The sequence below is a fragment of the Silene latifolia genome, chromosome Y (genome assembly GCF_048544455.1).
Source record: "Silene latifolia isolate original U9 population chromosome Y, ASM4854445v1, whole genome shotgun sequence".
NCBI lineage: Eukaryota > Viridiplantae > Streptophyta > Magnoliopsida > Caryophyllales > Caryophyllaceae > Silene > Silene latifolia.
In genome coordinates this window covers 193,988,971-194,014,484 of record NC_133538.1, presented here as the reverse complement: position 1 = coordinate 194,014,484, position 25,514 = coordinate 193,988,971, and the positions used below count along the sequence as shown (strand labels likewise).

General features: G+C 37.2%; 1 protein-coding gene and 2 long non-coding RNA genes across 4 annotated transcripts; 1 reads left to right on the top strand and 2 right to left on the bottom strand.

Moving 5' to 3' along the window:
* Positions 1-2,971: 2,971 nt before the first annotated feature.
* Positions 2,972-5,174, bottom strand: LOC141626830 (uncharacterized). 2 transcript variants are annotated; one of them, XM_074440449.1, is made up of 4 exons: positions 5,023-5,174; positions 4,274-4,406; positions 3,679-3,898; positions 2,972-3,440 (listed from the first exon to the last, which is right to left on the bottom strand). In XM_074440449.1, exons 2-4 carry the CDS (start codon positions 4,339-4,341, stop codon positions 3,111-3,113), a joined length of 618 nt encoding a protein of 205 aa, XP_074296550.1. In that variant the 5' UTR covers positions 4,342-4,406; positions 5,023-5,174; the 3' UTR covers positions 2,972-3,110. The 2 variants fall into 2 exon arrangements, 1 of the variants encoding a protein (XP_074296550.1); XR_012536417.1 differs by lacking the exon at positions 3,679-3,898 and adding an exon at positions 3,917-4,023 and having other exon boundaries at positions 2,982-3,440; positions 4,204-4,406.
* A 2,105-nt stretch (positions 5,175-7,279) lies between these two features.
* LOC141626926 (uncharacterized) lies at positions 7,280-20,378 on the top strand. Its single transcript, XR_012536496.1, has 3 exons — positions 7,280-7,666; positions 7,754-7,894; positions 19,688-20,378. It is a non-coding gene; the product is annotated as an uncharacterized LOC141626926 (long non-coding RNA).
* Positions 11,956-14,817, bottom strand: LOC141626925 (uncharacterized). The gene is made up of 3 exons (XR_012536495.1): positions 14,311-14,817; positions 14,106-14,213; positions 11,956-12,319 (listed from the first exon to the last, which is right to left on the bottom strand). It is a non-coding gene; the product is annotated as an uncharacterized LOC141626925 (long non-coding RNA).
* Positions 20,379-25,514: the final 5,136 nt, after the last annotated feature.

Below are 25,514 nucleotides of genomic sequence, written 5' to 3'. Positions count from 1 at the left end.
GATCTTATTCTACAATTTGTGTTATTGTCTACCGGGGTTAGTCAAATTCAATTTGTGCATCAGTGGAGTTGGAGTGAATTCTGCATAATTGTGTATGTTGGGAAGGGGTATTATAATAATGCTATTATTGTACTTATGTGGATAATGTTAGGTATAACTTCATGAAATGCTTGACGAGAAGTTATATTGTGAATCATTGCGAAGCTAATTTTTGCTACTTTCTCTCTCTACCTTTCCCAAAAAACCTCAAAAAAATCCCAAAAATCCCCTAGTCTGCTCCGCCGCATCCTCCGACCACGCACCGCCTTCTCCGTCTCCTCTGCCCAATCGCCGGAGATGAGGCCATCCAAAGGCCTATCTCCGGCGATTCATCGCATCTCGCCACTGTTTTCGTCCCATTTGTTTGACCTAGACTTTGTTCCTCTTGACGGCGATCGGATCTTGGTTTGACCGACCGACGGTCTTCTCGGTGGACTTCATGGTCTGTTTTTCTTCCTTTCCCGTTCTTACAATGCTCTGTCCTGTCATTGAAAGCTTCTCATGCAACCCAGGGGTGTCTCCCCCTCCCCCCACCCCTCCCCCCACCCCTGGTAGAAATCGTCCATGTGTTTTGTCGGTTGGTGGTCATGAGTTTTGCGCTGTTTGTTTGTGTTTTGTAGTTGCGGTTTTGGGGCTGGTCTTGTGTTCCCCTTCCCCTTCTACTGTTTTTGGTCCTTTTCCGAGTCAGGTTTATGTCTGTATGTGTGTCTCTTATGGTCGATCTAGTTGCATGCAAGCCGATGGTCCTGGGGAGTATTGTTTGGTGTCGGGTGTTGTTGTTTTTGTTGGTGTCTTGGTGTCAGCGTGTTCCGTTTCATCGGTCAATGGTTTGGTGATCCGTCGAATCCGTCATTTGTTTTGTGTCTGAGGTCGTGTTTGGGGCTTTTTTTGGTTGAGATGTGTGGGGTATGATGGAGTCGGGTGTTGGCTGTGTTGTTTGGTTTGGGTCGGATGCGGTGGAATCCCTCTTTAGCTCATGATTAATTTGTGGTTTGTGTTTTTTCTGCTTTGTTATTTAATAAACTCCCGGTGGTTTGGGGTGTCCTGTCCTCTTATCCATGGGTTAATTAGAATGACTAGTACTTTGCATTGGGTATGTGTTGAGTTTAACTCTCTGCGGTCTGCGGAGATGGTTTTGATTAGGAGGAATTTCAAGTGGTTTCCTCCTTTAGCTACCACCTATTTACTCGCTTTTCTTGGCTATGGGGTTCTGGTCAGCGGGATTTGTGTTACAAAGTGTAGGAGATTACTCTCCGTTGGAGACAGATTTTTGTGGTCTGCTTTCCGCCTTTTCTTTCTACGTCCGTGTGGCGTAAGTGCACTTTGTTTTCTCTCGTTGGGTCAAGGGGCTTGTTGGTTTCCAGATAAGGTGTATCACAGCCAAGGAGATGAATCTCCGAGACGCTTTCTTGGGTCTTGTTGTAGATATTTCTCCGAAGCTGATTTGATTAAGACGAGTAAAAATGAGTTTGTGGAGGCTCGTTGGTTTTCTGAGGAAGATTTACAAAGCCAAAGAGATGAATCTCCGAGACTCTTTTTTGGGTCTTGTTGCAGGTATTTCTCTGAAGCTACATCAATCAAAACAAGCAAAGATGGGTGTTTTCCTTTGGCCAGCGTTGCTCATCCATTAGAGATTGGGGTGGATATTGAGTTTGAAGAGCGTGTTCCGACTTCCGTCGTACGCCATCAACACGACGTTGTTTACCGATGCAATTGTTACCATGCTTTAGTTTATGTTGTTAGTAGTTCTATGGTGTTTTATGTTGTAGTTTATAGGTATGGTTTAGTTAGCCGTACCACTATAATGTAAAACTCTTTTTTCACAGCTGCCAAAAAAAAAAAAAAAAAAAAAAAAAAGTTATATTGTGAATCACTGTAAACTCTCCGTGTGCCGTGTCTCAAGGGCTACCATAAATGGTGAGGCCTTGGGGTAAAAGGTCGAATGCACATAACCTTACCGTGATTTAATTGAAGGGACCAAGGTTGTAATCACAACACCACCACCAACAAGGATCAACTTCAACACAATCAATCCAATTAGACAATGTTTGGATACTTGGATTTCATTTTAAATGACCAATCTCAAATTAGAAATGTGAAATCATAAATCTCAAATCCAAATTCTTTGTTTGGGAAACAAAGTATTTGAAATTTAGAATTTGAAATCCAATTTCTATGTTTGGCAATACAAAGAATTTGAGAATCCAAATTTGATCCAAACTCAATTTTCAAGTAGTTAACTCATATTACAAGGTTTTAGGCCAAAATTTCCCGCAATACAAAATAGTCGTTCGACATAGATTGGGCATGTTTGGCCAAACTTTTTAAGTGCTTTTCTAACTGGAAAATGGGAAGTCAGACCAAACAGTATAAATTTATACAAATGTAAAACTACTTTTGAAAAGTCAAAAACTCATTCTAGGCCCCAAAAAGTAGAAGTAACAATTTTCTACTTCTCATTCTACTTTTCAAGGAAGCACCAAAAAATCCAAGTGTTTTGCGCCAATTTTTTTTTTTTTTTTTTTTGGCTCCAGAAAATCTTTACCCCTTTATATGCTGTGTTATTGGTGTTTCCATTTACTCTCTTCTGCACAATCCTTTGTCTCTCTCACATACACACCATTAAAGTACCATGTAATCAATCATCAACTCCAACTATTTATCGGCGTAATTTTGATTCGACAAAGGTGTATAAAACTATTTTGAAGAGTAATCATATGTTTTAAGTACAATTCTCGAGTGATTACATTAAATTTTTAAAAAATTGTTTTTATTCAAATAATGATTCTACAAACAAAACGAGTATTAAAAAAAAAAAAAAAAAGAAGCTAGATAGAAAGTTAGGCCAAACATATAAATTTGATAAGAAGTAGCTATTACAAAAGTATGGCCAAACAAATAATTTTTTTTCAAAAAGTAGCTTGTGAAAAAACTCCTTCTAAAAAGGAGAAGCTCTTTTACACAAGTAAGGCCAAACAGCACCTTTAACTACAACCCACAAATTTCAACATCAAAACAAAAAAGAAGCAACAAATTGTCCAACTATCATAAAATTCAATTTATAACTTTAACTAGAATGCTCTACTACACTCGTCAAGACAAAGCAAAATCCAATCTAATTTTTGATCACTCGGAAGGTCTTTGAGAACTTGAAATTTCACCGGTGCCTCCACGAACATATTTACGACTAGACTATCACTTTTTCGTTTTTTTCTGGAGCTTGTTGAAATAGTATTGATGCTGGAAGTCGAACCATCACATGCTTGCTCATCCATCATAGTAGCACTCTCTTCATAGTGCTCCCCTTCATCACCAGCAGCTCTATCGGGTCCAAGTAATATCGGTATATCATCCCAATGCTCGATATATTTATTGGCATAAGATGAAGGAGCTGGGTTAGCCTACAATGAGTATGTAGAAAAAAGACATACATGTTAGTCTAGAAAAAAGACAGCACTACATACTTGATTATACAAGAAGATGAAGTAGGTGGTTTGTTATAAAGATGAACAGAAGGTTATATAACATTATGGAAGTAGTCAATGTTATACTGGTTTCTGTAAATATAAAGCAGTATATATTCTGCAACATCTTTTCATTTCAAAGACAGCAATAAGGAAGTATGGATGACAAAATTACAGGGGGACAAAACTGTAAACTGTGCAATATTATTGCAGTTGAATAGTTGATGATGCAGACTGTTATATACATCAGAACACTGTTATATACAGCAGAACACTGAGGTTCAGAACAAGAGCCACTGCAGGCAATGCTACTGCTATCCTCAGAATCATCAATGTACAAATACCAACCATTGAAGCAAGCAGTACATAAAATAGGCAGTGCTAAATAAAAGAATAAAAGGCAGGCGCATTACCTTGGTATATGTATCTCATTCAGCCATCTCGTCACGTGGTACTAACACCATCTTCCTCTCCTCATCTCACTTGACTTTTGTTTTTGCTTTCTTTTTCCAGCCATTACCTACAAAAAGATGGGTCAGAGCACCCTTTGATCTCAGAATTCTACATAATTTCTCAAAACAACTCCTATCGAAACGCAATTGCTCTTGACATTTTCTATTGTTTCTTAATGTATCTAGCCACATTGTTTTTTTTTTCTGAACGTTCGTGTTCGTTCCAAGTCAAATCTGTAACCTTATACCTTTTGTAATTCAACGCCCCTACTATAACAACACAACCCACAACTAGTGTAAAAAGCTTCATATCATCATTTTCTTCTTCTTCTTCTTCTTCTTCTTCTTCTTCTTCTTCTATTCTGACTCGTTTCAGTGACTCCCATTCATTATTCTCACCAGCCATATTACTATATTCCGTTTTCAATGAATTTTTGTCTAGTAGCAGTAGCTGCACATAAAAAAAAAAAAAGTAACAACAGCAGTACATAAAAAAAGCAATAGTACTAAATAAGATCCAATAAAACTAACATGTAATTAAACTGTTCAAATTATCCTTCATGCCTTCTGAAACTTAATATCAGACACCATCACTCTCAGTCACTGCTATATAACCATTTTCGTAACGAAAAACCTATTTTATGAATATTACTCCACAGTTAACATTGTCTTTTCATACTGAGTCACTACTAACAAACCTTCCTCATCAATTCATATAATGATAACCATTTCAAATTTTACGTGTTTCCAAGTTTCCATATATTCGGTTAAATTGAAACATAAATTACGAGAACAAATCATCACCAAAACGCATAGCTAAATTGATTTTCGAAACAGCCACAACAAATATAAATTATCACAACAAATCATACAGAAAACAATCAGATTTTCGAATAGAAGGAAACCTAATTTGATTATGATACAATCATAATAAAAGGAAACCTAATTTGATTGCGATACGATCATTAAAAATCCATAGAATCGAATGTGCAAAAAGATGGATTAATTTATGTAGAGAATAATTGAAAAGATAAACAATATAAAAATCGAAAGATAGATTAACATACTTGAATCTGATTGATGTTTGTGAGAAGCAAATCATCGCATGAACCCTAGAAATCCGATTGAATTCATTGAAATCGTCGTGAGAAGCTAATCGTTGATCCCCAATTGAAAAGGTGAGATATGAGGTTTACTACGGGCTGGGGATTTGGAAATACGGGGGGTTGGATGCGGATTTCAAATGGGCTACTTTATTACTGTTAAAAATTTGGTGGGATTTCAATGAAATCCAAATACAAATGTTGCTATGAGCCCAAACATTGTATTTAGGCCAAATCCGTATTTCCAAATGAAATGGCCTTTGCCAAACAGGCCATTAGCAGTTAATGTATTACTCCCTCCTAGTCTGTGTGTTGGTCCCTTTCTTTTGAGCACCAAAATTAAGGAAATGAATTTGGACCACACAAAACCCCCTACCCCACATGAAATTGATTTTGGACCACACAAAACTTAGCAAAAAAGGAAAGAGGAACCAACACCCGACTAGCATAGAAATGGAAAGAGGAACCAACACTCAGACTAGGAGGGAATATAAAACTGGTGGTATATACAACTTATTCAATGTAGTTGAGCTTTGTTATAAAGTTATCGAGCTTTACTAACATAATTATTGAGCTATGATACAAAGTTATTGAACTTAACAGAATAATTATTAAGCTCAATAACTTCATAAAATAGCTCAATAACCTGTAAGATAGCTCAACAACTTTGTGTATAAGCTCAACAACTTTGAGGCGGTTGTACAATGCTATTATACAACTGGTTGTAGGATAATATTTGTGATCCAATTAGAACACCAATCCAAATTTACCCTAACAAATCACCAAGTATAAACCCAACAATGGATTGAAAAAACTGAAAAATAAAGAAAAAGCAGAAAACTAAGGGGTCGTTTGGTTCGCTAAGGGAATCGAAGTTCCAAGGAATTGAGAGATCCCATGATTTTATAAATCACATGAAATTGGAAAAACTTGTTTGGTTGGAATGTGGGAAGTGAATTCCACAGGAAATTCCACTTACCTAGGGGGACCTAGGTAAGCAACTTCCCACATCATGGAGGAATTGGAGTTCCTATGGAACTTCAATTCATGTGATTTGGGGCAAACAAACAACGCCCCCATTTTGCAAATCCCATGAATTACAATTCATGTGTTTTAGAATGGGTAACCAAACAACTCCTTAAAACACACACGAATTATACGTGGAAAACCCCTTCCGTGTGAAGGATAAAAACCACGGGACTTTTAAGGAGTCCACCCCCTTCTTCCTCTCTTATTATGATAAAATTGAGGGTAAAAGAAACCCAATTTTAATCTACAAAGGCTTCAAGTCCCACCAACAAGTTCATACATAAGAGCTTATAAATAAGAGAGCAATAGTGAAGAAATATCACCAAAAACGCAGATTCTGTCTAGCAACGATTACAGACAAACCATAGCTCAAAATGATGATCCCAGCGGTCAGAATGTGGCCTTGGATGTCAGGAACAAGCTGGCAAAGTTTCAAGACGATCCAACAGTTGAAACTCCGGCAATCTTCAGTTTACTGAGGGCTGTCCTGCAAAATCCGAGCTGAAACACTTGTATACTTTCTACCTTTCTCTCCTTTTTAATTTGAGATTTTTGTGTGTATTATGAGCCACAAAATAGCTGCTGCCTAGTTTAGCTTAAAGCAACAAAAGATAAAGGGGATTACACAAAACCTTTAAGTTTGGGCCAAACAAGTTAAGTCATTTAGACTTAACACACAAAACACAATATGAATAACGGAAAATGCACGCGTGTCCTTGAACTTTGAAGTTTTGCCCGAAATACCCAATTTTTTTATTCGGAAAATTTTAAAGAGGTTATAACTCGTGTTTACAAACTCAGAAAGTGACGATTTTTTTTTTCAAATTGATTATCTGTTCGAGAACTACGAGTTGAAAAAAAAATTGTCGAGTTTGGAATTCGTGACCAAGAGATATGGTAACTCAAAGTTTGTTCGGTAAAAAAACTTTGACGTACAAAAACTCATAGCCACGGGATCCAAATACGACAATTTTTTTTTTTCAAATCGTAGTTCTCGGAAAGATAATCGATTTGGAAAAAAAAAATTATCACTTTCTGAACTCGTAGACACGAGTTATAGTCTCTTAAAATTTTCCCGAACAAAAAATTGGATATTTCGGGAAAAATTTGAAATTTCAAGAGCACCATGTGCATTCTCCCTATGAATAATATACATACCTGTGCACCAAAAATATGGGCTGGACCCATAACATTAACGTCACAGAGATGTTGTTCCTCCATAATCCATGATGATTTTTTTGTCGGCAATTGCATCGAATGCAACTTCCCTTTGCAAAGAAGCGCAACCGCTATAGGCCGGGAGCCATGTTGCTTCAAAACTGATTAAAAAAGAGACTTCTGTTAGCAACAGACATCCTTTTTCATATAATCTGAGACATCCTTGGAACTTTCTATTCTTTTGCCTTTTCGTATAGTCTTGGGGGTACAGTCCAGTGATTGAGTATTTGTGTGTATACACTGTTTTGTTCGTTCAGAAGTGTCAAAGACGGAGGGAAGAGTTGGACAAACTACAAACGTTGTGATTGGAGGGACAGTGGCAGATGACTCAGCCAATGAATGGCTATCTTTGGATAAGAAGGTATGTTCTAAGGCCTTATTTCAATAATATCTTGTTCTGATTGCTTGATGAGGACTATCCTGACATTTAGGTTATTACACATAATAGGAGGGGAATTTCTCTTTCTCATCTTCCCTCGTGGTGTTAATTGTTAAAAACAATTATGGTGCTATTGGAACTGGGGGTGAAGACTTCGTACATTCCATGATTATAGCTGTTGAATCTGTTCTTCAACAACCCATCCCAGAGGTAAATCTTGCCCAAAATGATTGCACAAATGTGTTTCATTGGCTATTGAGATGCAGTATGGTGTTTATAAATTTGTAGATAAAGTGATTGATGTTACTGATTCAAACTAACAGCAATGAAAATGTTAGTAGATACTCGTATCATTTTGGGCATCCCAATGTTTTTGGGTAGTGAAATGGTACAACACTGATCACATGGTACAATCATTCCCCTCCGGTTGATGATAGGTATACCTTCTCCTCGTTTCCCTCATACTGAATCCTTGTCAAGAATGAGCAATATTGCTTACTTAGGGCCACACTACCGAGTACAACAGAATCAGCACAATGAAGTTCCATTTTAAAACCTACCCAATCTGCAATCAAAGTGATTACACCTTCAAAAAGCATGGCTCCTTGTCAGTCACGATGCTTTCGTAGGTGACAAGCGAGGGTCAAGGTAATTCTTTGGAAAAGGGCAATCTAAATAAAGTTTTCCAAGGTGATGTTGGAGACGATGTTGTGACGGGTTTCTGCAGTGGAGAGTAAGGAATTGGAAAACAACGTCAGAAACTACGAAAGGCACAGGTTTGTGACGTCTAGGGAACTAGCATTGCAAGGGAACCGTTCATTCCTCCTAGAGATGCAACAACAACAACAACAACAACATCAGAGCCTTAATCCCAAAATGATTTGGGGTCGGCTGACATGAATCATCCTTTCGAACCGTCCATGGGTGAACGCACGCCTCAAAATGCGAATAAAAAAGGGAAGATAAAAAACAAAAGGGAGAACGAAAATGTAATGGAAAGTCAAGGTGAACTTAGGGGTTTTAAAATCGAATTCCGTCTTTCTTTTATAAAAACTTAAAATTTAAATCGAGAGAAAAGATTAAAACGATTTTTAAAAACCGAAATAGAGTTAAGGATCCGGAATGAACCAGGTAAAATCTATAAGAAAGTGGTTGTTGAAAAAGTGTGTAATAAAGGAGAGAAAAATAAATAAATTAATTTCTTTAAATTAAATAAATAAATAAAAACACTAAATCTGTCAAAAAACATCAAATACTAAAAAACCACATGTATCCTTTCCCTCCATTGTGCCCTCTCCGTCACCATACTCTCCTCAAGCCCCAGAACTCTCATATCGTGCTCTATCACTCTCAACCATGTCTGTCTCGGTCTTCCTCTGCCTCTAGGGACCTTTTCTGTTCTCCAAGTTTCCAGCCTCCTAACTGGTGCGTCCATAGGTCTCCTTCTCACATGGCCAAACCATCTTAGTCGGTTTTCCATCATCTTGTCCTCTATTGGCGCCACTTTAACCTTTTCCCTAATCACCTCATTCCTTAACCGATCTTTCCTTGTATGTCCGCACATCCACCTCAACATGCGCATCTCCGCCACACTCATCTTTTGAATGTGACATCCCAAAATTTATTATGTGTCTCAATCTCATTTCTTGTGAGCCCCGCGTTTACCCGTATGCCCAGAATGTGGGGGAGCCCTAGCATCTTACCGAAGTCTTCTATGGTAACCTTGTGAAAGTTACTAAGGAGCCGGGTTTGAATCCAACGAGGGTGACAGTCGGTCGATCTCTAAGGTAGCCAGAAATTTGAAAGTTAGAGAACGATAGGTCTTTACCCATCCCTTGAAAATAACATAATGGTAAGTATTGGATTACCCTTCATCCAATGGGAACTTGAGATAGAGTATTTGTACCTTCATAGCAATAATGGTAACTAACTTATGCATCATGCATTTACTGTACATAGTTGTAAATTTCCACGCTCTTAATTGTCTTTTATTTCTTCAAGATCTACCATACATATGACAATCATAATGGAAATTGAACTCTTTGGGCCGGAGTGGAGTTGCATGCTGCCCAGATGGTTAAATAACTAATTGCACTGAGAGCCAGTCAATACCACACACACCTTTCTCTGTGTGGTTTAGTCGAAGAGATCGTGTTAGTGTGAGTCATTGAGCCTCCATCATAGATATTTTGAGTGAAATGATTCTTGGAAATAGCTGTGCAGCTTGGAGATGTCAGTTGTTTAGATATCCTATTCTGAGAATTAAAAGAGCCTTTTACAAAAGCAGTTTATAGAGTGTGGTGGTGTCTACAGAGTACAGAGGTGTTAAAGGAAGAAAGGAAGACGATAAAAAAGAGTGAAGAGTGAGTTATGAGCCTCTCTTAGAACTGAGAGGTCTTGACTTCCATCTCCCTGTCATGTAGTGACCAATCCATAACAATTTACTAATGGCAGTCTGAAGGCAGTCCCTACTATTCTGAAATATCCAGGGATCAAACTGGCCAGTTTGTGCTCCATTAGGAGTACCATGCCCTAGTATTCTTATCTTAACACGATATGTTTTTGTAGGTAATTATAGCTTCAGCGAATGTAAAACACGATTTGTAATTGAAGCTTCTTGTATTTACATGTTTATATGTTTATATTACAAGGGGATCATATTGGGAAACACCAAACACTAATTATAATCAGACTAACCGAAAAGTAATGGCGACATCTTGGAGAGAAATATATCTTACAAAGCAACGTAAAATGGTTGTTAAAGACGGGGTATCGTGTAGCCTGTAAGACGGTAAAGTTGATGGATTTTTTGACATTCATTACTCTTTTCATGTCTTGTATGATGTATTGGCCTTCTGTTTTACTTTTGCACAATCATCTACCCTCTCTGTTTCACTATAATCTTCTTGTTTGACCTTCTTAGGTCTATAAGACGACACTTAACCCTACCTTTTGCATTCAAAAATAATTTATTTCTGTCAAAAAATACAATTTTGTTATAGTTTTTTTTTTGAGGAAAGGTTAAGTATTATAAATCAAAGAATAAGAGTTTATGTACAACTTTGCATATATCAAGCTATTACATCAAGTAAACAAGCAAAATTAAACATCAGTGGATGTTATGAAGCCAATCAGAATCTCGTTGCTTCATAATGCTGCAATTCCTTCTATTAAACCGAGTGCTCACTTCAGTCAGGATAAGTTGCACCACCCTGGCAGGTGTCCTTACATAGTGCTCAAGCCTGGCCTCGTTCCTTACTCTCCAGATATAATAAAACAATCCAACATAACATGCTCCAATATACCTGCGCTGAAACTTAGATCTCCTAGCAGTACCACTGAACAAGTCCAGAAACAGGGAGACTGATTCTCAAAGAAGCCTGAAGAAATCTGCAACAGGATTTAGTATAATCACAAGTATAAAAGAGATGTTGATGACCCTCAGGTTGCATCATACAGATATCACACAAGTAATCAGTAGTAATTCCCATCTTCACTAGTCTGTCCTTGGTCAGAAGTCTGTTATGCATAATTGTCCAGAAGATGAAAGACCACTTGGGAACATTCATCTTATTCCAACACACATGACTCCAAACAACCCTAGGTTCCTTATGTCTTAACCAATTATATCCAGAATGAACAGTATAAGGAGCATTATCATTCAACCATTTGTTTCCAGTATACGCTTGGTGAAAGTCTTGTATAGTATGAGTGATTTTCCTCCATGACCAGCTGCAGTCAGGAGGGGTAACATAATTAGACCAAACCTTACCCTTCAAGTATACATGGTTAACCCATTTGACCCATAAATGGTCTTGTTTATTGGCTAGCCACCAAGCATATTTCCCCAGTAAAGCTTTGTTCCAACTCTTTGCCTCCTTTATACCCAACCTTTCCTCATCTTTAGGCAAGCAGCAGGTGTCCCAGCTAATAGATGGAGCTTTCTGATACTCAGATTTCCCTGACCACAAAAAGTTTCTACAAATAGAGTTGATTTTATTTATTATGGCATTAGGTATCAGGAAAATTGTAGCCCAATATGAATTTCCGTTATAAAAATGTGAACATTTTATCCCATACTATAAATTTTTATTTTGTTTAATATACTTGCAGTCGAAGAGACAAAGTCCAAGAGCAGACCACAACGAATGACTTATATACCGTCTCTAATCGAGATTTAGTGCCATGTAGTCAATAACTATTAGTTCGATATGACAATTTGTACTTGGTTTTTGAGGACTTAGGCATTGCTTGAAATGGCAGGGTGTGACACCCTTAAATCTAGCCTTAATTATATACGTAAATTCTACAGAAAAACTGGTAGGATATGTTTGTAAATGGTTCAACTAGTCCAAAAACCTGCAATTTCAAAAAATTTTCTAACTAAACCATTCACAACCAATTCCAACTCAAGAAGAGTGTCATAACCCTGCAACAGCTGATAACCTAACTTACATATATAACTAAAGACGCGGAAATATATGGATACAAACCAAAAATAAAAAGGGAGACATATGTCCCTTCGAATTATATACAAACCAAAAGTGTAAAAGGTTGTCTAATAAAATAGCCAAAACTAGGTCCAAGGTTCCTTGCTCACTAGCCGTCTGTGACCCCCAACTAAGCATCAACAACCTGTCAATCGCATTTTATACAAACACGAAAGCCACAATTCAGTGGGGAGTAACTTCGAGTCCTCCCAGCCACGAATCGTCAAAATTAATGTAACATGTAATGTAACATGTAAACAATTTGATAAACCATTTACTTATCATGTATTCTAACAAATGACCCCTAAATGACCAAACTAAACTATCATGTGAATCGGATAACAAATAGTAATCCAAACTTTATCAATCAGAATCCGCTTACATCTCACCTATTACGATTCATAAAATCACCATACAAGAAAGGGCAATATATCAAAGACAGGCATAAGTTCTTAGTACGGTCAATAGTCACTTTGTAACTCAAGTCTATACCACGAGGTAGGGAAGGTAATCGAACCGGTATCTTGGCTCAGCGGTTACTATTAAGAAAACATGGCCAAGAGACAACACAACCCTAGCCTAAAATGCACAGAGACCTAGACATGCGGATACACACCACCGCACCCAAGACTCACAACTTTTTTTTAAAAACAAAGTGAAGTGAGTACCCTAAGGACACCACCGAAGGGTCGGCTAGTACTTAAGCTGACCCCATACTATCAAAATTAGTACCTGAGGTCATGCCCCAACTTGGATAAACATCCACTAGTCAGGAACACAAAGGCTATCAAGCAGTGAACATATACTCGTCAGAGACTACAAAGACCTATCTATGATGAAGGCCGAAATACTCACCTAGGACCTAGTCACAACTAGTCCCAGCTTGAATATTTTAGCCCACACCACCCAAAACTCACCACATAAGTCAAGTAAGACACCCACTTAACCTTAAGAGGGCAAAAAGTCCTACTTACCAACATAAATTCTAACTTTCTATCATGTGAAAGCTATATAAATGTCTATCTACAGCATACAATCCCAACAGTTCCTCAATAAGAATTCAATACTAATTTCCAATCCTAGCAATTATAACAATATAAAAGGCTTTAGGGGAAACTAGGGCCATTACTACACAATAAGAAGCTATTTAATTTCAACTAACTAAATAAGAAGCTATTTAAATTCAACTAATTACACATGTGAAATAGAGATATAATAAATGGCCTAAAACAAGAGAAAGGCCGATTATCTAAATCATTCAACCGAATTTTTACCCGCAACCCCACTGCGGACAGTGCGGATCAAATTGCGGTGACCAATCACTCAATTAATCGACATCGCATCGATCAAAGGGACTAAGGCTCGATTTTTAAGACAATCAACAAAGCATTACAATTATAGCTATAAAATTCATTTTGAGCCTATTAATTACAATTTCATTTTGTAAACTATCCTAACATGTGATAACTATTAATATAAGCACAATTTTTCCGTTAACATAATATTTGTTACTAGTATGCTTCAATTCAAATTACTACCCTTTTGTTACTTATACTATTCTAATATTAATTAACCCTAAAGACCAAGATTGCACGAAAACCCGCGAAACAAGCACGGACCGACCCGGGCCAACCATGGGCTAGCCGTGGGCCTACCACGGGCCTGCCACGGCCTGCCGGCTGCTGCCGGGCCCGCTGCCGGACCATTTCTCCTCTTTTTTTTTTCATTTTTATACATTATAAGACCGTCTGAAAATTAATTAATCGTCCCCAATTCAATTTTGATAATTTAAACTACCAAAAGGCACAAATTAAGCTTGCATGCAACTAAGTTTAACATGTGAAAAATTACTACCCAAACAAAAATTCACCAAACATACAAAAATCAAAAACATGTGACGATAATTCGTCGAGTAGCTCGAAATATGTTACCTTAAGCTAGAAAATGAGCAATTAATCCTCAAAACCGAAACCCTAACCACAACTAACCGCTATCCTCTACAATATACGAGTCCCCGAACTCGTCTTCCAATCCTTCACCTAATTAAACAATAAAAACACAAAAATTAAACACAAATACCGAATTTCCGAAAATTAGTCTTAAAAAAACTTAATGAAAACTGAAATTAGAACATACTAAGTTGTAGATCGTGGCGAGGGGATTCCGGAAAGGTAAATTTCGCGAAAAACGGACAAGAAACGAAGATTTTATGGCCAAAATAGCTCGATTTGTGAGAATGGTGTTTTGTTTTTGGTTGATACGTTGATGATGATGAATCAAGAACAAGAAAATCAGAAAAGTGAATAAGGGGAAGGGGGTTGTCACGCGTGAGAGAAGAAAGAAAGGAGGAAAAGTACGTACGGAATTTTTAGTCGGGATTTTTAACGAGTCGGTTTTGACTCGTTTCAATAATAGTTAAATCCGTAAGTCAAACGCAAATTCCGTCAAGTCCAAAGTCTTTAAACACGAGATTACAATAAAATTGAGTATTCACACGACCCATTTCCAAATTCGTTTACCCAACGTTCAAACGAATTGTCATTTTCCCCCCGATACGCCCTTATTTCAAAATAAAAGATTTTTCACGGTTTAAACTATTTTTAAACATTTCAAAACTATCAAAATAAATACTTTTCTTCAAAATATAATAAAATTATATTTCTTTAAATTATTTTTACTTTAAATACTTAATTATCACTTTTATTTTGATTAATAAATTATTTCTGAAATATATTAACGGTCCGAAATTTACGGGGCGTTACACAGGGTCAAGTAAAGCAGAAAACATCTTCAAGGGGCAAATATGTTTATATGTATCTGTGAATATCGGACATGTATGCGTCAGTTCCAGTGAACATGAAGCAAAAATGGCAACAACAACAAGCATCCTTTTACCCGGTTTTGGTCCTTCACCAAAATCGAGGTCCAACTTCAATTCCGTTTAAGAACACATGCCATTTTCCGGCCTAAGACTCATCTATGATGAGTTTAGAGCCTTTTTGCCTAGGATAATTAATCTTGAAAGGGTTTAAATCAGATGCAAAAGACATCACCAAAACCGAGTGGTCACAATGAATACGGTTTTGGAGTATGTGTTAAACATCGCTTTCAAGCTTTCTTCTTTTGTCAAAACAAGCTCTAAAGTACTTTTTGCTGCAACTTTGGGTCTTATACTCCTTAAGGACGAGCCCCACCAGCTGCCCAAGAAGTCCTTATAAGATAAATAAGAAGAGCATGCCAAAGAAGCTTGTACTATTGCCAACAATGCTCTCTAAGTTAGTTGTCTTGTAGTTTTACTTTTCTGATTTGTGTAAGGTCCTTGGGGCCGTTTTATTGTCCTTTTAGAGACTCTTTTGAGCCCTTAGATGCTACTTTAGATGTAGGGCTAGGATTGCAACAAGGACTCTATTTAAGGAGTTTTTTTCTCTTTGTAAAAATCAGATTTGAGTGAATTAAAATATGAGTTTGAAAGTGAAGTTTTCAATCAATTTTCTTCTTGCTTAGTGCAGAAAACCCCTCATTACTTAGTGTTTGAGGCGGAATTAGCTCTTGCTTCGTGATCTTGAGTTTAATTCCAAGGCTTAAACCTGCTTCGTGATCTAGTTTAAGTCATAACCCGGTTACTTGTTCTTGTTTTCGTGTCAAAATAGTCCCAAAGTTTCTGTTTTTGTTGCCTTAAGTCATTGTGGAAATTGTTATTTGAATGTTTAGTTCATAAGCATTTAAATTACAAATCTTATTTCCATTGCTTTCATTCAAGTTGATCAAGTTAATTAGGATCTTATATTCGTCCAAAACAGGCTGTTTCGTGCCTTGCTTTGGTTGAATCGTTTATTAGCTTCTAAATCTGTCCTTATATAGTTTGTTGGTCCTTAAAAAAGTCCATCTAAGTGTCCAAATCGAGTCCTTTGTTGAGTCTAATTCCGTCCAAATTAGTTCTTGTTTTCGAGTCTTATTTGTCCAAATTCGAGTCCATAGTAGTTTTACTCCAAAGTGGTAATCAGAGCAAGGTATAACACAATTCCATCTTGTATTAGTCTTGGGTTTTTGAGTTCATTACATACTTTAACCACCTTCAAAAACACGAAAAACAACCATGAGTGAAGAGAGGCTTACCGGAATTGAAACACAAGTCACTCAACTTTCTGAAAAATGTGACTTGTTGTTGGATTCCTTCAATGCCATCATGGCTAACATTCCAACACCACCAAGAGGAAGAGGACAACTACCACGGGACAGAGGTAGAGGCTGTGCTTACATGGGTGGAAGAGGAGGCCAAGGTATCCAAGAAGAGGAGCCATTTTCAGATTCGGAGGACTCCATGGTCGAGGCTTTTCAACAAGAGTATAACAAGGATGTAAAGGTTGAAATCCCTGATTTTTATGGTAGTCTAAACCCCGAGGATTTGTTAGATTGGCTTAGAACCGTTGAAAGAGTTTTTGAGTTTAAAGATTATTCGGATAGCAAATCTTTCAAAATTGCAATCTTGAAACTCAAAGGCTATGCTTCTCTTTCGTATGAAAACTTAAAAAATCAGAGGAGAAGAGATGGTAAAGAGGCTATTAAGTCATGGTCTGAGTTGAAAAAGAAACTTAAGGATAAATTTGTGCCTAGATACTACACTCAAGACATGTTTATTAGGCTCACTCAACTTAAACAAGACCGACAACCCATTGAGTCTTACCTTAGAGACTTTGAACAATTAACCTTGCAATGTTAAGTCAATGAACAACCCGAACAAAAGATTGCTAGGTTTATTGAGGGTTTGGATTTTAAGATTGCTAGTAAGGTAAGAATGCATCAAGTGTTGTCCTTTGAGGAGGTTGTGAACCTATCTTTGAGGGTTGAGAAATTGGGAAAGGGGAAAGCTACCCCCACAAAAACAGCCGCCAAAATAGCCCCCTCCTCAACCGAAACCGAGGCCAAGGTTGATTAACCAACCCCTCAAAACAAAACACCTACTCTTGACAAAGGCAAGGCACCCATGGTTCTACCCAAAAACACCACATCTCTGAAAAAATGTTACCAATGTCAAGGATTCGGTCATTATGCTAAAGAGTGCCCAACCAAGAGAGCCCTTAGCACATTTGAGGTAGTTCATTGGGGTGAGGATGAAATACTTGTTTGTGATGATGGTGAGGAGCCTAAGAAGCAAGAGGAGGCTGCCATGGTTGTAGAACCGGATGAGGGAGTGAGTTTGGTCATTTGGAGAGCATTGAGTACCCAACCTATGGAAGTAAACCAAAGACAACAACTCTTTAGGTCTAGGTGCACCATTCAAGGGAAAGTTTTCAACCTTATCATTGATGGATGAAGTTGTACCAATGTGGCTTCTAATACTCTCATTGAGAAGCTCTCTTTGCCTACACAAGATCATCCTAATCCTTACAAGTTGAGGTGGCTCAACAAAGGGGCTGAATTTAAGGTGGATAAGCAATGCCTAGTGTCCTTCTCCATGGACAAGAGCTATGTTGATGAGGTTCTTTGTGATGTTATACCTAAGGATGCTTGCCATCTTCTACTTGATAGGCCATGGGAGTTTGATAAAGATTCAATGCACAATGGTCAAGACAACACCTATACTTTCAAGCTTGGTTCAAAGAAAGTTGTGCTAGCACCCCTACCACCCGAGTCCTTGTTTGAACCACCCAAGAAAGTATTATTGATCAATGAAGACAAGGTGGGTCAAGGGGAGGACGGCGTGGGGACTGTCCATGTTGTCCATACCAAAGATGAGTTCAAGGAGCCAAGGGTTCAAGCATTACTCAAATGGAAAGATCAAACCGAGGGTTTCTTTGAAAGCTTGCAATGTGAGCCTACTACATTCTCTATTCCAAGTTCAACTAGCTCATTTTAATTCGAGTGCAAGGCTAGTGGCAATGGACACGACAAAGAGGTTGCCCAAATACAAATTTTCGAGCCAAGTGTTGAGGAATGGAAATGAGTCAAGAAACGAGTTGAAAAGGAACCTCCCATCCATGCTAAGGCCACCAAATGCAAAGAAATGTCCATGGTTCTTAAGCAAACACAAGTATTTAGGCCAGGAGACCTTGTATGGGTGAATATGAGAAAGATTAAGGACATCAAGCAAAGGAAAAAACAGTCCATGGCAAGTGAAGAAGGTCCTTTCAAAGTCATCAAGCAAATTGGGTTCAACAAGTACAAGATTGATCTCTTGGGAATTCATGTCACACTTGATGTTGGGGACTTGAGTCCAAGCTATAAGGACATTGAGGATGATGGTTTCGAGGACTTGAGGGCAAGTCCTTTTGAAGAGGGAGGGATTGAAGCAAAAATGGCAACAACACCAAGCATCCTTTTACCCGGTTTTGGTCCTTCACCAAAATCGAGGTCCAACTTCAATTCCGTCTAAGAACACATGCCATTTTCCAGCCTAAGACTCATCTATGATGAGTTTAGAGCCTTTTTGCCTAGGATAATTAATCTTGAAAGGGTTTAAATCAGATGCAAAAGACAGCACCAAAACCGAGTGGTCACAATGAATACGGTTTTGGAGTATGTGCTAAACATCGCTTTCAAGCTTTCTTCTTTTGTCCAAACAAGTTCTAAAGTACTTTTTGCTGAAACTTTGGGTCTTATACTCCTAATGGATGAGCCTCACCGGCTGCCCAAGAAGTCCTTATAAGATAAATAAGAAGAGCATGCCAAAAAAGCTTGTACTATTGCCAACAATCCTCTTTATGTTAGTTGTCTTGTAGTTTTACTTTTCTGATTTGTGTAAGGTCCTTGGGGCCGTTTTATTGTCCTTTTAGAAGACTCTTTTGAGCCCTTAGATGCTACTTTAGATGTAGGGCTAGGATTGCAACAAGGACTCTATTTAAGGAGCTCTTTTCTCTTTGTAAAAATCAGATTTGAGTGAATTAAAATATGAGTTTAAAACTGAAGTTTTCAATCAATTTTCTTCTTGCTTAGTGCAGAAAACCCCTCATTACTTAGTGTTTGAGGCAGAATTAGCTCTTGCTTCGTGATCTTGAGTTTAATTCCAAGGCTTAAACCTGCTTCGTGATCTAGTTTAAGTCATATCCCGGTTACTTGTTCTTGTTTTCGTGTCAAAACAGTCCCAAAGTTTCTGTTTTTGTTGCCTTAAGTCATTGTGGAAATTGTTATTTGAATGTTTAGTTCATAAGCATTTAAATTACAAATCTTATTTCCATTGCTTTCATTCAAGTTGATCAAGTTAATTAGGATCTTATATTCGTCCAAAACAGGCTGTTTCGTGCCTTGCTTTGGTTGAATCGTTTATTAGCTTCTAAATCTGTCCTTATATAGTTTGTTGGTCCTTAAAACAGTCCATCTAAGTGTCCAAATCGAGTCCTTTGTTTGAGTCTAATTCCGTCCAAATTAGTTCTTGTTTTCGAGTCTTATTTGTCCAAATTCGAGTCCCTAGTAGTTTTACTCCAGAACAGGTGGTTTCATTCCCAGAAGCTTGCCTGCTCTCTTTTTCGCTCTCCCTCCCTTGCTCACTAAAATTGCAAGTGATTTATGTTGGCAGGTGCAAGCGGTATACAACGCAATGCGAAGGGATGATAGAATGAAGTATTTCTTATAGACTCTTTCGATCCGATAACCTGCACTCTTCGTTTACTATACTACCTGTAAAGAAAGCGATTTCGCACTTGGACATGAGTAAATCCATGTCAGGGTTACTACTTACTAGTTTACTACTCATGTTTCTTTTATGTACTCCAATGAGTAAATCCATTAGCTGTACTGGGCATGTAAATTTCACGTGTAGGTCTTTTTACCCGTCTTCATTTTAGTGTTGTACTCCATCAATCCGGGCATTTGTTTACCTTTAATTTTGACATAAAGTCCAAATACATGGGAGGGGATCATTTGTGGTGGTGGTTAGTGGATGACGAGTGGATATGATACCACTGAAGCTGTTGCAGTACATTTCTTGAATGCAACATTGCATTCTGCTGACAGTTGCAGGAAAGGCAAAGAATGACAGGTTGGCAAGGGGTATGCTGGCAGGAGGATCTTCTAGAAATGACATCATTTCAATCATTGAGCATGTGCTGGAACCTTCTGACATGTGCAGTAGTAATCACCTGAAGGATAAGGACAAAACCAAGGAATCAAGCCGTTGCATTTGATGACTATAGTCAATGGATTACTATCCAAGTTATTTCCCTTATTTTCCTGAAAAGCATCCTAAGTTCAATGTTATATAAGGAGCACCTAATGTAATGGAATCATTATCAAAAGACTTTTAATGAAATTATCATTCCCTTTGAAATTCTTGCTATCTTTTTATTTAACTTTTTGGCATATTCCTAAGTGAATCCTTCCCTTCACTGCAGAATTTGCTTGATTTATAGCCTATCAATCTTTAGGATTGAACAACTGTATCTAACTTTAGGATTGAACAACATCAATTGGTTATCAGAGCTATTAATTTCCTTGGCCTGTGTTTTCATTAATCACTACAAAATTAGAGAAAGAAATTAGAAAAAACCAAAAAATATCCCTTCTTTTGTTCATCTTTACTTTTTAGAAAAAAAACAAAAATTTTATTAAACCAAGAAGCATTAGATACAGGATGGCACCAATTGATACAGCTGTTCAATCCTAAAGTTTGATAGGCTATAAATCAAGCAAATTCTGCAGTGAAGGGAAGGATTCACTTGGGAATATGCCATAAAGTTAAATAAAAAGATAGCATGAATTTCAGAGGGAATGATAATTTCATTAAAAGTTTTTTTTGATAATGATTCCATTACATTAGGTGCTCCTTATATAACAGTGAGCTTAGGATGCTTTTTAGGGAAATACGGGAAATAACTTGGATAGTAATCCATTGACTATAGTCATCAAATGCAACAGCTTGATTCCTAGGTTTTGTCCTTTTCCTTCAGGTGATTACCACTGCACATGTCAGAAGGTTCCAGCACATGCTCAATGATTGGAATGATGTCATTTCTAGAAGATCCTCCTGCCAGCACACCCTTTGCTAGCCTGTCATTCCCTTTGCCTTTCCCGCAACTATCAGCAGAATACAATGTTGCATTCAGGAAATGTACTGCAACAGCTTCAGTGGTATCAGGATCATAATGAATATGAATGATCAAATTACCTATAATAAATCTTCCTAATATAGAGAGGTAAACAAATGAACGAGACACCTTAATATGGAATAGGTAAACAAATGAACGGGGTATGTAGAGGGAGTATGTTAATGTTATGAACTATGGGGTAGTAAAGTTCATAACAAAGAGAGATGAGATTGGAAAATAAAGTGGTCGGTAGACACTACTACAGATACAGGCTATAACAACGGTTAAAAACCGTTGTTATATAAAAAACGGACGTTGTTAAAGCGTCCGTTGTAAAAGGTTTTAAAAACGGTTGGTTTTCTTAAGGAAACCGTTGTTAAAACTATTAACAACGGTTTTAAGTATCAAAACCCGTTGTGGAAAGTGTGACTCAATTTTGGTGGGAAAGTTATAACAACGGTTAATTTACAAGGAACCGTTGTTATAACTAAAGACAACGGGTTGTATCTACATAACCGTTGTTGTTTGTTTTTACAAAATAAAAAAAAAAAAAATTAAATATTACTAGATGCATGCATAATTACGGGGCCCGTTATAATTCCGATGCATGCATTATTACTGCCATCCATGTATACTGTGCATATGAATGGACAATATATGGAATGAGAAGGGTTTACATTAGATTTGAAGCAGGGAGATATGATGATTATGGCACAACTTCCTAAACATGCATATATTATATTAATTAAAAAACAACTCAAAGGACACATTACTTAGTATAAATATATACATTATCTCAACCACCATTCCATTATCTCACTATCTTCAAACCCTAACTGCTAAAACAATCTCCAACCCCTAATTAATCTTTCAAACTAACAACTCCAAAGTTCATCAACAAAATGAACGATTACATCCTTAAAACTCTTACTATGACCGAGAAAAATACTAGCTTCATCCGCCGGTTGCTCCACATCGAGGACAGTTTTAGGAGCTATCTTGTGGATGCTTAAGCCGCACTCAAGGACGCCAAAAGAAATGGCTTGACAGAGCAGCAGTTGTTGCAGCTATATGACGATATAGCAATCTGGCAACGAAACCTCCAAATAGCTAAGGAGGAGAGGAGGGATATCATAGAAGAGAATAAGACTCTCTATGAAAATATAAGAATTGCATTTTTAGAAATGTAATTCTTTTTTAATTTATGTATTTATATATATATATATAAATATATATATATATATATATATATATATATATATATATATATATATATATATATATATATATATATATATATATATATATATATATATTAATGAATTATTAATTAAGTTTATCATGAATTCCTCCCTATCATCTTGCTTCTTCTTTGTTTTATTTTATTTAATTTGTTTTACGAGCTAATTAAGTGAATAATAACATAATAATGATCGATAAAAACCCATCATATATACATGCAAATGAAATAATTTAAAAAAGAAAACAATGACGATGAAAGACGATGAAACCAACAGTGACGGCGAGATTTACCTGATAGTTAGAGAAAGTAAGAGACGATGAAACCAACAGTGACGGCGAGATGATAAAGAGATGATGAGAAAGAGAGAAAGAGACGATGAGAAAGAGAGAAAGAGACGATGAGAAAGTGTGTTTGTGTTTGTGTTTGTGTTTGTGTTTGTGTTTGTCCGTGTTTGTGTTTGTGTTAGGTTATGTATGTGTTTTGTGGGTCAGTAGGGCGATCTGTGTTTGTGTGGTTTATAGTATGGAAAGTATTGACAACGGTTGTTAAACAACAACCGTTGTTAAATAAGTTTTAACAACGGTTGTAAATCAACAACCGTTGTCAAATAATTTTTAAAAACGGGTTTAAAAATACCCGTTGTGATTACTTTTCACTAAATTTACGCCAATTTTGCGCCAAATTATTAACAACGTTTGTGCAAATTTAACCCGTTGTTAAAACGTATAACAACGGTTATATAACCATACCCGTTGTAATTAAGTTTAGTAAAAATAGCGTCATACATTCTACAACGTCTATTGTGATTTTCGTGCATAAACGTTGTTAAAGGGGCGTTGTAGTTGCCTGGATTTGTAGTAGTGAGAGGGTGAAAATGTTTCTCTCTCATTTCTTATAATTACCCCATCCAAATAAATCCTAGTTTTTTTTTTCACTAAAACACCAGAAATACGTCGGGTAGTAGAATAGTTTGGTGGTACAAAAAATTGGGCAAGGGTTTCTTCACGCACAATATCCATAAAGCTAGCATCTTCCTAAAGCCAATGATGCGTTTTAAAGATGGAGTGAAAGAAGAAGGTGTACTTACACCACATAAACATAGAAATGAAAGGTCGAATGTGGACCATTGCGCCTTCGATTGAGAATGACCGCCTACACCTTGGTGATTGAACTTTGTAATCACACGACCAACCAACCAACAAAAGATCCACCAAGCAGATGTACACAAGCAAGGAGTGCCCCTCAACCAATCTCTTGTCCATGATTGCCAAAGAGCATCGTCCCATGGCGAAACCAACCCATACTAAACGAAGACCTTCCTTAAGTGCTTTACGCATGCTATTATTCCTACAAGCCCGAACATGTTACAAAATAAGTCTAACAAAACAAGCTACAGAAAGAGGTCAAACAAAATCCCATAGTATAAGGGACAAGACGCCCTTAACAATCAAACCGAAAAAAATGACATTCCTAAAGGAGTTAGTTATTTGATTAAAGGCAAGGCAAAACAAGAAGCTAGAATGCGGCACGCAATAGTACATCATCAAATAACTGTGCCACCACAACCAAACAACATTGTCCTCCAGAGATCAGGCCCTAAATAATAGATCTCATGCCCAGATAAGAAAACTCCACAAGCATGGATAAAAAGCAAAAGAAAAAAAATTCTATCAAAACCAAAGGAGAACACGTCGCCAAAAAGTAGGGCGAGGGAAGGGGAAAACACCTTATCGGTGACATGCAACCCCATATGGCAAACGGTTCAAGCGAAGCATTGTTTCCTTTCCCGAAAGTGATGTGTCCTATTTTTATATGATTTTCACCTCTTTTAGCTCGATTTTGAATGATAACTTGCACTTTACAAAGTGATTATTTGAGCTAATTCCGTGTTCTAGGTGTTTTGCATGTTTTGTTGCATTTTGTAGGAGATGAAGCGATCTATGGCTTTTTCCTATCATTTTGGCATTCACTGAGTATCACGAGGCTACTTGGAGCGAGTCTTGGCCATGTAGGGGCATTTGGGGAAGATTCACGTATCCCGAGGAAGAAGGAACAAGATTTTATTGATGGCCATTTGAAGAAATGGAGTTCTAGTGAAGATTGGAAGACTTGCATGTGACCCCATGATGCAACCCATATCCGTTGGGGTTGTATTACTTGACATTAGTGAAGCATTAGAGCTCCAAAATTAGTTAGCTACGAGCCTATGACCCCTATCGGGGTGAGTGACCCCGGCCTCATGGGGTGATAGGTGTATGCATTGGTGAAGCAGAGAAGATGAAGAATATCAAGAAGTCTGCGACCCCGATTGAGGTTGGTGACCCCGGGGGCCCGGGGTGGTGGATCCCAACGCCAAACGCTTCATCTTCCTCTCTTTATTCTATATAAACTTATGTTTTCCATCTTAGTTTATCATCTCTTATCATACATTTCCAGTTTTTACATAAAACCTAGTTTAATAATCTAGTTTGTCTTTGTTATCAACAATCATTCCAATAATTTAAGCATCATTTCCGGGTTTATTTCGCTCTTGTTTTTTCAGAGTTCTTGTTCTTGTTCCTTTAAGTTGTTAATTTCTATTCTCTAGTTTATATTATCATTTCAATTCCAATTTATATATTGTTATCATGTTTATGTTCATCTATTTAATCGTTATTAGTTTAATCGTTATTATGTGTGAGTAGTTCTATAATCTATGGGGTAGGGTAGCCATGTTTGATTAGCGATTTGCATTTGTTGGATTAGGATGATTTAATATCAATTTGTTGTTTCCACCACATGCTTATTTCACATTGTTAATCTTTAATTCTTGATCACAATCGTTGGTTAATTTGTTAATTCATTTCCTAAGATCGAAAGGTGGAAGAAGAATTAGACTAAGCATATTTTAGTAGTCCGTTCTAATTTATGTGAGAGCTCGCTAGGAATCGTTCTATGATTGGTAACAAAGTCGAGAGGTAATTGCTAATATACCTAAACAACTATCGATTTTATGTTTTTCTAAATCAACATAGTTAATTGCTAATGATCCTTTATCATCATTGTTATACATCTCATTCTCGTTATTGTTTCTAAAT